The sequence below is a fragment of the Aulonocara stuartgranti genome (genome assembly GCF_965226115.1).
Source record: "Aulonocara stuartgranti genome assembly, chromosome: 4".
NCBI lineage: Eukaryota > Metazoa > Chordata > Actinopteri > Cichliformes > Cichlidae > Aulonocara > Aulonocara stuartgranti.
Genome location: NC_138942.1, coordinates 5,945,408 through 5,961,433, shown reverse-complemented (window position 1 = coordinate 5,961,433; position 16,026 = coordinate 5,945,408). Strand labels below are relative to the sequence as shown.

Sequence of the window (16,026 nt, the reverse complement as noted above, 5' to 3'; positions counted from 1 at the left end):
TATCATCTTTACCAACCACCTTTCCACTCTTCAGCTTCTTCATGGCTGCCCTGACTTCCTCTTTTCTAATCTCCTGCACTTCCCGATTCACTAACTGTCCTCCATCTTTCCTCCTCTCTCCCATTTTCCTCACTCAGCTCCTCAAAATACTAGAGATGGCACGATACCACTTTTTTATGTCCGATACGATATCATAAATTTGGATATCTGCCGATACCGATATGAATCCGATATAGTGTGTTTTAATCAACAAAACTGTTTTTTAAATATCTTGCTGCATTTTGTATAAGTTCATACTCAAGTTTAAAACAACAACTACACTAAAGCTATTCTGTTATACCTGTATGCAAAAAAAAAATTTCATAGTTCAGCAATACTGATCAATCTAATAAACTTAAACCTACACCATCCTCCCTATTCTGGTATTTTAAAGAGTACTTAGCATAAATATTAAGCAACCTAACTAATAGGGTTCCAACTCCCAGCAACAACAAAAATAAATAAATAAAAAATAGGGAACCACCCCTCACGCTCCACCTCATGATGCTTAATCGACGTAATCAACCTTAATTTGATGCAGTGTGAAAAAAATGCACAGAAATCAATTATTTTTCAAGAAATATTAAATAGATTCAACATTTTTCTTCAACAAAATTGCAGACTGCACAGATGGTACCTTCCCAAAGGAAAAAGTACTATAGCTTACTAGGGTATATTAGACTTAACAGTTACTATATACAATAATGGACTTCTATACATTTTACATCAGATTAAAACTTTGGGTGTAAGATTCAGATAAATATTAAATAATTAAAAGCTCAACATTTTAAATGAGAATAAGAAAGAAAAGTATGTCTTTGTGCCCTCTTTTCCCTGTTAATGCCCTATCGGCCCCCCTGGCTAAATTTTGCTAGATCCGCCCCTGCACAGTTACCAGCCGTCAGCTACGTAGAAAAAGATCCTGGAGTAGAAAGTAATATTAAATAAATTCTAACAACAGCTGATCAAGCTTAAAGGTGCTGCTGTTGTTCAGCCGCTGGTTTCCTCTGTCTGGTGCAAAGTGGGCCAAAAACAAACCAGAGACACGGACTCGCGACAGAAAAGCCGATCAGCTGATCATTAAGCAGTTTCATGATTGAAGTAGCAGCCGGAGAGCGAGAGGCAGTCGCTTGTTAAGCTTAACGCAGGAATGCTTTACAAACATTCAGAGATGGACTTACACACTTGCTTTACTTCTCTCGGGATAACTTTGTCGGAGATGAAATGCCGGGTTGCTAGCGAAGCTCCAAATGCTATCCAGACCACAACAGGTCCCGCATGCCACAGCCGCTCTATCACGTGATGCATACTGCTAACGTTCTGAGGTGAGTTACGGCGTGTTGCAAGTTTTGTGAGGTGCTTTCGTGATATTTAATGGATCGGATTACATTTTTTATTTTTCTCCGATATCCGATCCAGTAATTTAGGTCAGTATCGGACCGATACGTAATATCGGATCGGTCCATCTCTACAAAATACTCCTTCCACCTTCTCGACTCTCTCTTCACTCATAAGTACATTTTCATCTCTTTCCTTAATCACCCTGCACATCTTTTCCAGCTCAATCTCTCTGCCTAGCCAATCAATACAAATCATTTTCTCCTTGCTGAGTGTCCAGCCTCAGATACAACTCACCAAGCCTTTTTCTTTGCCACCCCTCAGTTTCAAGTACACCTAGCCTCCAAGCACTCCTGCCTTCTTTTTTTCTAACCTCTTGCAATGGTTGAACTATTAAATTACAGCATCCCTGATTTCCCATAATGTAAGTGTAAGCCTTTCCACAGGCTGAGTAATCATGACTAATAAAGTGACATCATGTGCAAAAACAGCTGATTGCCAGTTTAAGTCTAATTAGGTTTGGTGTGAGAACAGGTTGCTGTAAATGTGATATGTAAATAAAGTGGGTTCGATTAGGGGTTACCTGAAATTCAGGGTCCTTTAAGAAGCCAGTCTCTGAAGCTGAAACACATGGAAGTCTTCAGACTCTGACAGGTTATTTGAAACATCATCTAAATAACTTTCATTTCATTTGAAATCATCAGCATGTACAAACTGCAGGTGTCCCCAATTGGGAAACTGCTTAAAAACTGAAAATTAGGCCTTAAAAAACTGGGGGTTTTTTTCATCTTTGCTCTTTCCCTCATACATACTTTGTCTGTCTTAAGATTTGTCTGATGCCTTATATAAATCTAATGAAAGAATAGCAGCAGATGAGAAGCCTCTTATAGAGTATTTAACTCTAATATCTGCAGAAATCATGAGTCAAAAAGAACAGACATGCACTGACATCCGTCACTCAAGAAAATATTGAGTCTTTTTCACGCTAACTTAAACTCTGTGAGCTCTTCAGACATACTGCATTTATCTGTGTTGTTGGACGTGAAGTGGTTTTGATAACCAGGTGACTTCTAAGCAGCAATGGCCTGCATCTGTTTGCCGTTGTTGGTAAGTGTGGATTGAACTCTGCATTGCACCGCTAGACGCTTTTATCATGATTCAATCCTAGAAAAGATCTTATATGGTGCCCTGTGTTTCACTTTGGTTTCTGCAGCTTGTTGCAGACGGCACATGTCACAGCCGACACCTCCTACTTCCACCTTCGTTTGAAACTCTCACTTCCTCCCTGTCATTTGTCATGTACTTTAACCTACAGTCTCCTCTTGTGTTCTCATTCTGGTGGCAGGGCGTTTGGTGCACTGCCAAAACTCCTTGAGCTGAATCACCCCCACACGACTCCCAGGTAGGCCCGCATCATCTCTCTGCAATCTCAACCTCTTGAAGATATCATCTTACCTGTAATCGGTGCATTGGTTAAAGAAGGAAATAGCTGAAGCTAACCGTATGTCACTAATTTCAGTGACACATTTTTGTTTCTCATCTTCCACATGGCCTGAGTTTCTCCTATTTCAAGGCAGTGAATTGTTTCCTACTTTGTACTGGTCAATGTTTTCCATCACAACACAGAGAGATAGTGGTCGAGACAGATTACTGACATGCATTTAGAGTCCTGATAAAATTATGGCTCACTCTGTAAAGGATTATTAAATTAGCTGCAGAGAAGCCCGAGAGGTCTTGTGATGCACATGCAGCAAAATTGTCATACGCTACCGAATCTGAGCTTAGGCGCGGCTGCAGATTTCAGGAAGTAAACTCTACAAATGGAGGTAAAGAAAGACTTATTTAGTGCTTTTCATCTGTTCCTGCGTGATGCAAAGTTCGTATATTTTGCAGCTGCTTTTGATTGAAGTTCTGATCTCATTGCGCACGCAGACACTTACATTTACCGGATATGTTTCAGCTTACTTCGTCAAATATGTCATTTAAAGCATGCCTACATGCGGGGAATTAAGTAACAGCATGACTGTATGAACTGAGGAAAAGAAAGGTTTGTGGTTTTGTTACTCTCTTTGTAGGATGTGGTGTAACTGCCGCTCGGGCAGCTTCTGTACCTTTTTTAAGGACACTGCATGTGCTTTAGATGATAAAAGGCCTACTTTTTTGTTTCCTTTCTGCTGTTTTTTTGTACATTTTCTTGCTTTTTAATATGTATGTGTTAAAAAGAGAAGGAGATGAGAGTGCCAGAGTACCAGTCACAGAGGAAGCAGTTGTGAAAGCTTTTGCTTCTTCCTTTTTTAGCTTTCCTCTGTTGAGTCTTTCAACGGTTTCATCAGCTTTGTGTCTGTCAGATTATTTCCGCATGAACTCAAAGAGCACCAACAAACAATATGATTTATGATGACCCATAAAATAAATCTCTCTCAACTCTGCTACAGACTTCTTGTACTTCTTGCACATTAATTTTCTCCTCTTTCCACCCTTTTTGTTTTTCATTCTTTCTCAGTTCACCATGTCCAGAAAGGTTGTGAGGTCCAGCAAGTTCCGTCACGTCTTTGGCCAGGCTGTGAAAGCCGACCAATGCTACGATGACATCCGAATCTCACAGATGACCTGGGACAGCAATTTCTGCTCCGTTAACCCCAAGTTTGTGGCCATGATTGTAGACGCCAGCGGTGGGGGAGCCTTCATGGTGCTTCCGCTGAGCAAGGTGGGTCACAGGAATCACCAGGAAACAAAAGAACACAAATAAACCCACCGTTCGGCTCTATACTGTTTTATATACTTCTCTTAATACTATGTTTAGGTGTGTTAACTATTACAGATGCAGGTTAGGGATTAAATGTTGTTTTAGCAGCATTCTTGCACTTTAAAATTTGAATGCTGCCAGTCACCATCACACATTCAGCTAAATAAGGAAGTTTGATGCTGTCTTTGAGTCTGTCTACACGTCACTTGCTCTGCTGTTGAGAAGTTTTCACCATATTAGGAGTTTGTTGTCAGCTCAGTGTAGGAGGACAGGATGTGGCCTCAACCCAGTTATTGTGCAGTCACTTATAGAGGGCGTTAGGTTAGGCCTTGCAGCTCATTTATTGCATTTTATGTGCCCGAAAAAGTGCAAAATTGCAAACCTTGTGGCCGAGTTAATGGCCAGCTGAATTTGTCAGAGGCTGTGAACTCAGTGAAGTGTTCCCTCGGGCTTGGGAAGTTCGTTCTGTGCAGGCACTGAAAATGCTTACAGTGAGGTTAGGTGTTTTTTATGTGATTGTGGTATGAAGACTGTACTTCAGAAAGATGTGTAATCTTTTTTCGTGGAGTTTTGCTCAGGTTTGTCAGACAAAATCACCGAATAATGTCACTGCTTCTTGCTGCTGCAGTTAACTGTAGAGAGATCACTGCCTCTAAACTAAGTAATTACCATCTCATGTAGCTAATTCTATCATTAGAAATGACAGAGAAAGTGACAAGAATCTAATGTCCTGGCCTTATTTTACCTGACAATTATATTGTCCCACTTTGTGGTATTAAACAATCTTATTTTTACCTTGGTGAAGCCTGCAGAAATCACATTATTCATGGTCTTATCTCGCATCTAGCATGGGATTCTCAAAGGACAAAAATAAGTGCAGGGACCAGTGGGCATAAAATTGCAGAGCTGCGCTGTAGTGGAAAAAAAACTCATCCTGTTTTGAGCGTGATGCTGGCATGGTTGTGTCATCCTGCTTCAGGGCCCAGTGTTTTTTTTTTTAAGGTTTTACCAGAATGAATGCAACTACATGGAGCTAAATGTGACTGACTTATAATGCAAGATATAAAAATAAAAATGATGTGTAATTGTTATTTTTCTCAGACCGCTTCATGACTGGGTTTCCTCTTCTTGGCCCTGATCTCATTTTTAACCCACTTACTAGAAATGAGCACTAATTGAAGGCAAAGCTGTTTAATTGGTGTCAGCTGATAAACTTCTCATCTAGTTTTGTCTTTTTTTTTCTTGCATTAGCTTTTTGTTCTTTACGTTTTGTAGCTGCAGTGTTTTCTGCACTGCATGCATGAGTCATAGTCAATGTCCTCCTATCCTGATGCTTGCCTCTGCAGACAGGACGTATCGACATGTCCTACCCCACTGTATGTGGCCACACGGGTCCGGTCCTGGACATCGAGTTCTGTCCTCATAATGACAACATCATTGCCAGTGGCTCTGAGGATTGCAGTGTCATGGTAAGGCAATAAAGTCTGACATGAAATATTCCTAATGCTATTTGTGATTTCAAAAACTAGATGTTTAAAAGTCTTTGTCTGTGAATAGATTTGGGAGATCCCGGAAGGCGGGCTCACCTCACCGCTCACAGATCCCGTTGTCAAGCTGGAAGGTCACTCCAAACGTGTTGGCATCCTGAGCTGGCACCCCACTGCCCATAATGTGCTAATGAGTGCAGGTATTATTCGCTGATTCTAAAAACACAGAAGCGTATCATGTGTAATGAGGAAGCAGACAGGGATGATCGTAACATATCGCAGATGTTTTGCTGAATGAGACTCACACCTCTGCTTAACAGGAAGTTCTCAAGCCTCCACCCTCCTTCGCTCTGTGCTCTGAACTCTGATCAGCAGCACCATGACATTTCCGCTCACGGTTTTACACGAACTCTCTGAACCTTCAGTCTGTCAGACGCTGAAGTCACACTTTATTAATCTTTCATCTTAATTACAGACTCAGCGTTCCAGATTAAAAACTAATCACAAAAAATAAGGAAAAAGCACAGGAAGAAGGAGAATATAGATCCTTGTCCTAGAGACAGCTGGGATTGGCAGCGTGTGGTTCTGAATCTTATCCTTAAAAAGAACCCAGTGACTTAATTTTAACAGGTGTTAAGTCTGAAAATAAGTTTAGACTTGGGAATTTCTTTAAAAGTTTCGACTCCTGCTGAATCATTCAGGTGTCTTTAGAAGTGATCTCATGCCATCATTACAAACTTAAGGTCTTATTTTTGCCCAGCAGGGTGCAGCACAAGAGGTGCACAGTGCACATCTTCACCGAGTGGGCGCACATCATTCAGAATATTCTTGAAATATTTTCACAATCTGTAATTTAAGCTGCAATAACATTTCCAGCATATTTCACTTTAAAATTGGGTGGTGGTCTAATAAATTTGCTAAGTAAGCACGTATTATAGGTCCAACTATAGTTTTTGCATTTTCTAATTAGTTTCTATTTGATTTCATTTTGACTTTTTGTTTTTAATTCAGTTTAGTTTCAGTAAATTTCCAGAGCAGATTTTTAATGTTTCCGTTCAAGTTTTGTTGTTTAAAAATGTCTAGTTTTAGTTTACCTTTCATCAGTTTTTGTGATAGTTTGAGTCTTTTAAGTTATTATTGTATGGGCGACATATGTCAAAGGCAAGATTTAGGAAAAGATTTAGGTTTTACAGTGAAAACACAAAACTTTTAATGCAGTTGACTCACCATCTAAAGACATCCAAAGTCTCAATATATATGATTATTATTATTTATTTATTTTTACCAAACTAAAAGGTAATAAAAGAATATTTGCTAGTTTTTTAAGCCTTATTTTAGTAACTTTTCAAAGTTCTCAAAATAGTTTCATTTAGTTTTATTTTTTACATTTTTAATTATTATTTTAGTTAAGTAAGCATTTAAAAACATTAAACATTCAAACTGTAACATTGCTTCAGAGGAAATGATTTGTGGTCATAGTGGGCATCTAATCAGAACAGAAAAGTCAATTAATTTTGCTCCAGTGTTTCCACTGTTGCTAATATAGTTCAAATCACTTATTTATTGTTACTCCAGCTTTTTTACCTTCTGGTAACCAAGCTGGTGTATCTATTACATAGCTGGCTAATTAGGTTCCCCTTAGGTACTGTTCCCCTTATCAGTGTTAGATATTTGAAAATATATAACTATTTCTATGCAAAAAGAGTTAACAATAGAAACTTACATTTATTTAGACAATTTTTTGCCTGTTAGCTCTTACAAAAGCAAGTTCTCCTCTTTCACTAACAGATATTAACATTTAAAGAACACCTTAACAACCAACTATAGATGAAACAGTACAGTGAATTACACATTCACAGTATTTTCCATCCTTTGTTTCTTCCACGTGTCTGTTTGAAAGAAAAGAAAGTTGAATCAATGTGTGTCACTGCTGCAACAATGAGTCAGTTCCTTTAAAGAAAAACTATAAAAAATTATATGAGAGGTAGATAATCAGAAACATTTTTTGCAATCAAAAATTTCACAAATGCACATGCAAATGTTTGGCCACGCGAGGTTTAGACGTGTCTCAGATCTTTATATGGTGCTCTGGTATCATAGTGTAATCCAGAGGCTTTATTTGGTGTAAAACAGCGCGTCCACTTCATTTGTGAACTTCTGTTTTCTGCATGTTCCTCTTCACTGCAAACGTGAAACTTTGAAGCTCTTGACTGTTTAAAAGTGAAAATCTAAATCAGGCTGAATTGCACATGATGCCTGTTTTTTAAAAAAGAAACGAGAAACTCTGTATCAATCACTTAAATTTAATTCATGAGCCTTTAATGAGACTCTAAGCTTTTTTTTTTTGTTTTTGATGTCACCATTGTGTCCATGAAGGCTGTGATAACGTGGTGATCCTGTGGAACGTGGCTCGTGGCGACGCGGTGGTGAGGATCGACACCGTGCACACTGACCTCATCTACAGCGCCTGCTGGAACAGGGACGGCTCCTGGATTCTCACCTCCTGCAAGGACAAGACCCTGAGGGTGCTGGACCCGCGCAAGGGCACCGTCCTCTATGTAGGTTTCCTCTGATCGGCCTTCGCTATCTCGCTCTGTCACCACCATCACTTCAGTGTCACAGAGGAAGTCTTTAAAAGTCACGTTTCTGCACAAAGATCTTGAGTAACACTGGCCACACTCAGCAGAGCTACACCAGTTATTTTTATCATTACTGATGAATCTACAGGGAATTCTCTTAAATGCTCATAAAAAAAACATTTATTTTTTGGTTTTGGCCTTTTGCTGTATGACTAAACCAGGAAACTACCAAATATAGAGTTTTTCAGTTGATTTGTTGATAATGATGATGGAAAAAGAGAAATAAAAAAATTATTTAATATTGCACTTTTATTTTGAAAAGTTTTTCTTTCTCCATATAATTTGCAATTTTCTTCCACTTTGCTACTCTGCGCCACCTCTCGTCTGCAGGAGAAGGAGAAGCCTCACGAGGGCTCCAGGCCTGTCAGGGCGGTGTTTGTGTCCGACGGGAAGATCCTCAGTACCGGCTTCAGTCGCATGAGTGAGAGGCAGGTGGCGCTGTGGGATCCGGTGAGTGTCAACAACTGACAGAGTCAGTCTCAGACAAAGCATCTTGCTTACTGAACTTTATGATTCATAATCCTTAGTCATGTCTTAAATTCCTCTGAGCATGTGGTTTGAGATCTCTGGGACATAAAATGTGTATTCGTTAATGTTTGAAAATTTAAAAAAATAAAATGTAGCAAATGTAGTCTTTGGGACTTGTATTCCTAAATTCAGAGTGGGGTCCAGTTTAGTCACACTTTCCCACCTGAAATAAAGACAAAACAGTCTCATAAAAGAGTTGTAACCTTTCTCTCAGATAAGACTCTGGGCTTATCCTCAAACAGATTTTGTAAGATGACATGTGCCCCAACTTTAATATTGAGACTCTTTTCTTTTCTTTTACTTAAAAAGCTGAGTTGCAGAGCACAAAACGCCTCCAGCGTCAGCTTTCCTCCTTCAGCACATGATTGTAAGAGCAGCCTGCTGTGCTGAATTGTACTCGTGAATCATTTTGACCTGTTACACAATAAGTAAAAACCCTTTTATAGTGCGAAAATCTTTACAGCTGAACCTTAATGGTGGATTCCAAACTTTAGGTGTTTGCCTTTAGGGAGCATCTCTTCGCATTTACAACACCACTGTTTCACAACAGCCAGATTACAGTATTAAGTGTCTGTGCTGAAATATTAGCCTCAATTAAATCCTCAGCTTACCTGCAGTCTGCTGGGTACATGTGATGCTAGAGTACATGTGATTAATTGCTAAATATTTCTCTATCCTTTAACAGAAAAACTTTGGAGAGGCACTGACCCTGCAGGAGCTGGACACCAGCAGTGGCGTCCTCCTGCCATTCTTTGACCCAGACACTGGCGTCGTCTACCTCTGTGGCAAGGTTAGATTTAGATTATGAAACAACAGCCTTTCTGCATCACTACCACCCACACAGACTCAGTCAGCCCTCTTGTTGATCCTGTCATTTTCACAGGGAGACAGCAGCATCCGTTACTTCGAGGTGACAGATGAAGCTCCTTATGTCCACTACCTGTCCATGTACAGCAGCAAGGAGAGCCAGAAGGGGATGGGGTACATGCCCAAGAGGGGCCTGGAGGTCAACAAGTGTGAAATCGCCAGGTAATGGCATATCTCAGTGGTTTTAGCTATGCAAGCAGCAAGGTGACCTCTTTAACACCTTTGTGAAGACTTTATGGGCTCAGCCGCTAGTTTGGGGTCATAGTGAAGAAAACATGAAGATTATGAGATCATTATAGGCCTCACAGGATTATCCAGGCTGTGCTGGATCATTATTCAGTGACCATGTGGTTTCACAGTGAATCCATGCCTCACATCTGCTTTCAAAACACCAAGATGGCGAAAGCTTAAGCACTCATAACACTTTCCAAAGCAAATGGTGACTTCACAGCGTCTGCATCCATCTTTTCTGCTTTTTCATTCTCTTAATGCAGAATGGGATGGCACCCACAACATCAACTTGATACTAAAAGCACTGTTAGATGAGCTCCCAGCTTACTGTTCAGCTCTTTAACATTTTGAGGGCAAAATCTTTCTTCTTCCTCCAAATTGAAGCGTATTATTTCAGCCTAATCTGACACAACAACCTAAAATACGAACAAACTATTTTAATTTCAGATTCTACAAGCTGCACGAGAGGAAGTGTGAGCCTATAGTCATGACCGTGCCACGCAAGGTAAGGTTTTAGCAAATCCTAGGTTTTAGGTTCATGGTTCAAGAAAATCTGTGCGGAATTTGAACTCTGACTCTCTTTTTTTGTCTCTGCCTGTGCAGTCGGACCTGTTCCAGGAAGATCTGTACCCAGACACCGTCGGGCCCGAGCCCTCGGCCGAAGCTGATGAGTGGTTTGAGGGAAAAGAGGCCCCGCCTAATCTGATATCCCTGAAGGACGGGTTTGTAGCTACGACTAAAGCTAAGGAGTTCAAAGTTCACAAGAGTCTCCTGAAGACCACCACTGCTTCTGCAGGGAATCAGCATGACAGCAGCGGGGTGAGTCTTTTAGATCCACAATGTTTTGCTTCTGTTTTAGCTGCAGATAATAAGTGAATGAGTTTTAGGAGTTAGACTTTCCTTAATTTATTTCATAACTGATTTATGAGTCTTTAAACTTTGCTTTTGGTGTCTCAGTTGCAAATTTATTTTTGACTTTTTTGGAGAAATCTGTCAATGATTACATTATTGGCTTCAACCAAACCTTGATGGCTAATTAGACCATCAGCTAAACATGAGCAACTCCATGACATCATTGGACTCCACCCAATCACAAGTGTGTCTCTGTCCCTCAGGAGGTTCAGTCTTTGAGGAAGGAGGTGAAGGACTTGAAAGAAGCGCTAGAGGAGCTGACCACGCGTGTGAAAGAGCTGGAGAGCAAGCATTAAGCGGCAAGAAAGCGACAAAGAGCAGAAATCACGCGAGAAGAGTGGAGCAAAAACTACAGCGAGAAAACTTTTGTTAACTTTTGATTACAGTGAGACAAAGGGAGAGATTAAGATGGTAGATGTCATGAAACTATTTTTTAGCGTAAAGCTTGAATTTGTCTATTTGGTTTGTGTGATCAATTTGAGAAAACAAGAACCATAATATATGCTTTTAGTTTGAAATAAAATTGTCTGTATTTTCAAAGTACATTTTGACCCCTTTTTTTCTTTCTTTTGAAGGAAACACACATGAAATGCATACACGCACTTTATTTTGACCCCATTTTAATCATTTATACTCATTACCGTACCAAATGTGAAACAAAATAAAATGAGTACAAACAAACATCTCATGATTATAAAATATACTGCGGACTTTTGAGAACATATCAAGAGAGAAACACGCGCACCAGATGTTTCCTGAGGTTCACTGAGGTGCATTTGGTTAGACTTTTAAAGAAGAGATAATAAAAATATCAAGGAAAAAAAGACAAGCAGAGCATTGATTAACATTCAAACTGTAAAATATGAACCATCTAAAAGGCCTTTGATTATTTAATTGCTCAACAAATTAAATATATTTTATGCTATAATTGAAACCAAAACTTTAAACTTTACAAAAATCTTGCAAATTTAATGTGGACTTTACAGCCGTTACTTTCATAGCTTTACATCACCAGCAGCTCTATGAATGTGAAAGTACAAACTGCAGTGAGAATTTAATATTTACATTTTTTGGGGTTTTTCCCCCAAAAACATTCAACCGGTGTTGTCTACTTTATCACTTCCAGTCCGACTAGATCACCATTCCCTCCTTTCTCTCAAACACCAGTTCCTTTTAAAACACCACTACACGTAGTTTTTGTTTGGGGCTGAGGCGCTGTTGCTGTAATACTTGGCTTTTCCTCCTGTGTTGCCTTGCTTGGGCCTGCTGAAGCAACAGAGCAGACCTCCAGCTATGATGAGCAGCACACCTGCAGCCCAGCCTACAAAGATGCATGCTCCCATCTCCATCCTTGGGGAAGAACTCAACAGGGGGGTGTAGAAGTCCCTCACGGTATTGTGTGCAAACCAGCTGACAGGGATGATTACCAGGATGCCAGCCAGCAGCATGCCCACCCCGGCCACCAGGCTGATCTTGGGCTTGACGTCTTCGTTTTCCACACAGGTGGTAAAGTCGGACCCGCAGAAAAGAACGAGCAAGCTGAGGCAGCAGAGCATGCCGCTGATGATGGTCAGGGCTCTGGCAGCCTGCCGGTCTGCACCCAAATCTAGCAGGGATTCGAAGTTCTTGCACTGCTGCTGGCCAGTACTCTGCACCACACAGGTAGTCCACAGGCCCTCCTGACTTCTCTACTCACACGCAGAGAGGAAGAAATATACACTTATAGACATCATTTCATGACATGAGGCAAACTGAGTGCTACATAATTAAATCTCATACACGTAGAACATTTGTGAAAAATTGAACTGTAAACATTCACTTACTCAAAATCAAGTAAAATAAGCTCAATAAACAGAAACAATCCAATATTGCTTATACAACACTACACACATATGTTTAATTACCTCTGCTGTCACAATGTTGGATCCTGTGAAGGCCGACACTCTCCAGAGCGGGACGGCACAGCATACAACAATCCCAATCAGGCCCACGACCCCGAGGGCCACACATGCCATCTGAACTACAGCAGATCCCATTCTATAAAAGGCAAAATGGTGTAAAGGCACAGGAGCATCACTAAAAGCTTTTCATTGTTACTTTACAGTCTATTTAATGATGTTCTCCTTCTGTCTTTGGCTTTAAAAAGCTCATTTTCTAACATCTGCTGAATGTTTCTCCAATATTTTTGCTGTATCTGTTTTATTAATCTGCTATGATAAATATATATATTTAAAAAATTTTAATTCACCACTTCTGATTTGCAGCACTCGTTCTGTTGGTTAGCTGTGGAGTTGCTTTAAGTCTCCATCGCTGATTCAAAATATTACATGTGGTGCTTTAGCCTTACTGCTGGGTGGGTCCTTCCTTTGTGGTCGTGTAGGTGAGGAATCATGTGGGTAAACAATACTCTGACAGGCCCTCACAGAAAACATGGCTTTGGGGCAATGTTTTTAAAACAAATTCATGTCCTGAGAGGTCCAGGAGCGCTGAATCTCCACCCAGGAGACGCTGAGCTGCCACATCTGGGCGGAGCTCTTCATACTCTGAAAATCTCTGCTTTACCTAATTATTTGAAGGCCATTATATGAGTCATCATCATACAAAAGGTAAAGTTTGAGTCATAAATGCTGGAAGTAAGACAGACCTGTAGTGAACAGATTAACTGAGGAACAAAAAACCCTTGTTTTCATGAAAAGTGTAACATTTAAAGTTACATATTTGAGCACAAATTGGAGGAATTTTTTTAATCCACTTCAAATCAAGGGGGTGTTACAATCATTACCATCAGATAAAGCAAGTATAGGGACACTTTTTCTCGCATTCTTTAAACCTTTTTCCGTTACCCAAAATGTATCGTATTGATGATCATCATTAAAACTAGCATCCAACAACTTAAATTAGGTGAAATAACGAAAAAAGATCTCGAAGTCCAATCAGGTGTGTTCAGGATTAACAGGAGGGGACTGCACTGAGCAAAAATACTCCGTGTTTAAGTGTAACTAACTTTCAGAGCAGATTAAACCCTGAAAATAAATCTGATTTGAGTTAATCCTCATTAAGACTGATTTCTGAGTTTTATTGTGACTGCAGGTGGGACTCGTGAAATCTTTAGAAACAGAAAACAAAAAGAAAAGCAGGCCTTTCAAACTATTTCAACCTTTTTTACTCTCACAGCTGTTTATTTATTTGCACCTTTTAATTTCCCCTCTTATGTCCATTATGAAAGACTATTTATTTTATTATGATTCTTATAATTTTATTTGAGTAATTATCAAATTAATCCTCAACCAACCCTTTCATCCTCAAGCCTTTTCAGATTTCGGTCTCCTTTCAGAGCTCAGGCAGTCTTTTTGAATAAAAAGTGGATAAATAGATTCCTACCTTTTTTTAAAATGGAAAAAAATTAGGTGAGATTTCAGTGGAGATTCTTCTTTTGTTTTCCTGTCTGCGTGTTGTCTCGAAGATGCTGTTTCCTGTTGTACAAGTCTTGTACAGACAACATGGGACATATATGGAGAAATGCGAAGGTGTGGGCGGGGCTGAGCACAAACATGGGAACATAGATGATGGAAGGACCACAAGACCTGGCTGGACATGCCCTGTAGCATGCTCTGTACTCACTGAACGCTGCTGTGGAGACAAGGAGCGCTTACCTAATTTGCATCAGGGGAAAAAGAGCCACTAGGAAAAAGATTATTATGTCTCAGCACCAGAAGTCATAAAGCACATACAGAGGTTTGTGGGATTGTAGTCATAACAGTGATGCTGATGCTAATTAAAATATTTTTGGTTGTTGCTATTACAAATTGCCTAGAATAGAAAAGTGAGTCATCTGAATGACTCCTCTTTTTTTCCCTCTGCATTCCCAGTCTACACAATTACCACCCACCTTTCTTTACCTGCATCCCCCCTCCTCTCACTTACGCACCTACCTCTGTTGAAACTCTGATGACGAGTGTACGGAGATCAGTTTTGGAAACCGAGATGGAATGGGTTTATTTACGTAAGACCATGAGCTGGGTTTCATGGATCATGAGGACATGAAGAAATAAAAAGGAATGTGGCCTCTATTGTTGTTTGTTTTTGCCTACACAGCTGAATTTTACTGTATTTTCACAGAAACTGAACATCAGCTGTGAACTTTATATCAATGAGAATCGAGAACAAACCAAACAGAACAAGAAAAAACTGTTATTTGTTCTTTTTTAATTAGTAAATGCCTTGAATACCAACATGGGGCTTGTCCTGGCCCAGTTTCATCACAGTGCTCCAGTTGTGGAAAAGGATCTTCTGCTCACATGTTCGCTGTTGTCCACTGTTGTGTTTCCCCTCTTATCTCCAGTTCAGAGCTGTCTGTGTGATGGAGCTATTCTGAAGAAGGTTTTCACTTGATTTCTGTTGTTTTTCTGTTCTTTTCATTTTTGTGCCATAATTTTGACATATTTAGGGAGCCCACGCAAGATTTACCTTAAAAATATAAATATTTTCCAAATCACAGGCCCCTGACGTGCATCAATATTATGCGCTTTTTAAATTTGTGTGATTTTTCCTGCATTTTTCAGACCTTCTAACTTGTTTACTTGAGGAGATATCCAGGTGAAATCTTCAGGGCTCAAAAACACATTGTGGAAACCTAAGCCCACTCTGAGTGTCCTAATCTAAAATCAAAATCAGCATTTCTTTCCTATAACTAACTCTGAGCGTGGGATTTATCATAGCTTCGATAGCAAAACTGCATTAATTAATGTGCATGACTCAGACGAACAGAGACAGTGAATACTTGATATGTTTTTGTATAATTCAATGGAGGAAAAAAGTGTTTGGGGCTAACTTTCAGAGGCCATGTCACCATGTGGGATAGGTGGCAAAACAAGGTCTTCTTCTATCTACATTTTGATGCCAGGCTCATCTTCTAGTCATCATTCCTGCTGTGTGAAAATTATGTGTTAAAGTTGCATTTATTTGACATTTGTGCATAAAATGGAGAATCTTTGTCAAAATCTCTGCAATTTGAACATACAGAAGGAACTGGATCACAGAGGGTCTCTGGATCAATGGATGATCTGAATATGCGCTAGAAGATGAAGATAAGCAATCACATGATTCCTTTTGAAGTTTAGCATAAGCAAGTAAAACAAAATGCCAAATGTATATTAATATTTCTGCTTAAAAGCAGTGTTTGAAAAAATCCTTCTGAATAAAAATTTGATTTTAGTTTTATATTGTGACTCTTGGAGTC

General features: G+C 39.7%; 2 protein-coding genes across 2 annotated transcripts; one reads left to right on the top strand and one right to left on the bottom strand.

The window, feature by feature from the left end:
* The first annotated feature begins 2,645 nt into the window (after positions 1–2,645).
* coro1a (coronin, actin binding protein, 1A) lies at positions 2,646–11,330 on the top strand. Its single transcript, XM_082531778.1, has 11 exons — positions 2,646–2,779; positions 3,881–4,084; positions 5,470–5,592; positions 5,681–5,810; positions 7,987–8,168; positions 8,580–8,699; positions 9,463–9,567; positions 9,661–9,806; positions 10,323–10,380; positions 10,479–10,694; positions 10,991–11,330. The coding sequence occupies exons 2-11, from the start codon at positions 3,887–3,889 to the stop codon at positions 11,081–11,083; spliced, it is 1,371 nt and encodes a 456-aa protein (XP_082387904.1). The 5' UTR covers positions 2,646–2,779; positions 3,881–3,886; the 3' UTR covers positions 11,084–11,330.
* An 83-nt stretch (positions 11,331–11,413) lies between these two features.
* cldni (claudin i) lies at positions 11,414–14,296 on the bottom strand (the record flags this gene model as incomplete). Its single annotated transcript, XM_082531779.1, has 3 exons — positions 11,414–12,475; positions 12,692–12,824; positions 14,169–14,296. 3 exons carry the CDS (start codon positions 14,294–14,296, stop codon positions 11,972–11,974), a joined length of 765 nt encoding a protein of 254 aa, XP_082387905.1. The 3' UTR covers positions 11,414–11,971.
* Between the last annotated feature and the right edge of the window lie 1,730 nt (positions 14,297–16,026).

Excerpts from the sequence above, each read along its gene's own strand:
- coro1a (XM_082531778.1), top strand. The coding sequence starts at position 3,887 with ATGTCCAGAAAGGTTGTGAGGTCCAGCAAGTTCCGTCACGTCTTTGGC. Across the intron at positions 5,811-7,986 it reads TAATGTGCTAATGAGTGCAG|GCTGTGATAACGTGGTGATC; the intron begins GTATTATTCGCT and ends GTGTCCATGAAG. Across the intron at positions 9,807-10,322 it reads AACAAGTGTGAAATCGCCAG|ATTCTACAAGCTGCACGAGA; the intron begins GTAATGGCATAT and ends TTTTAATTTCAG.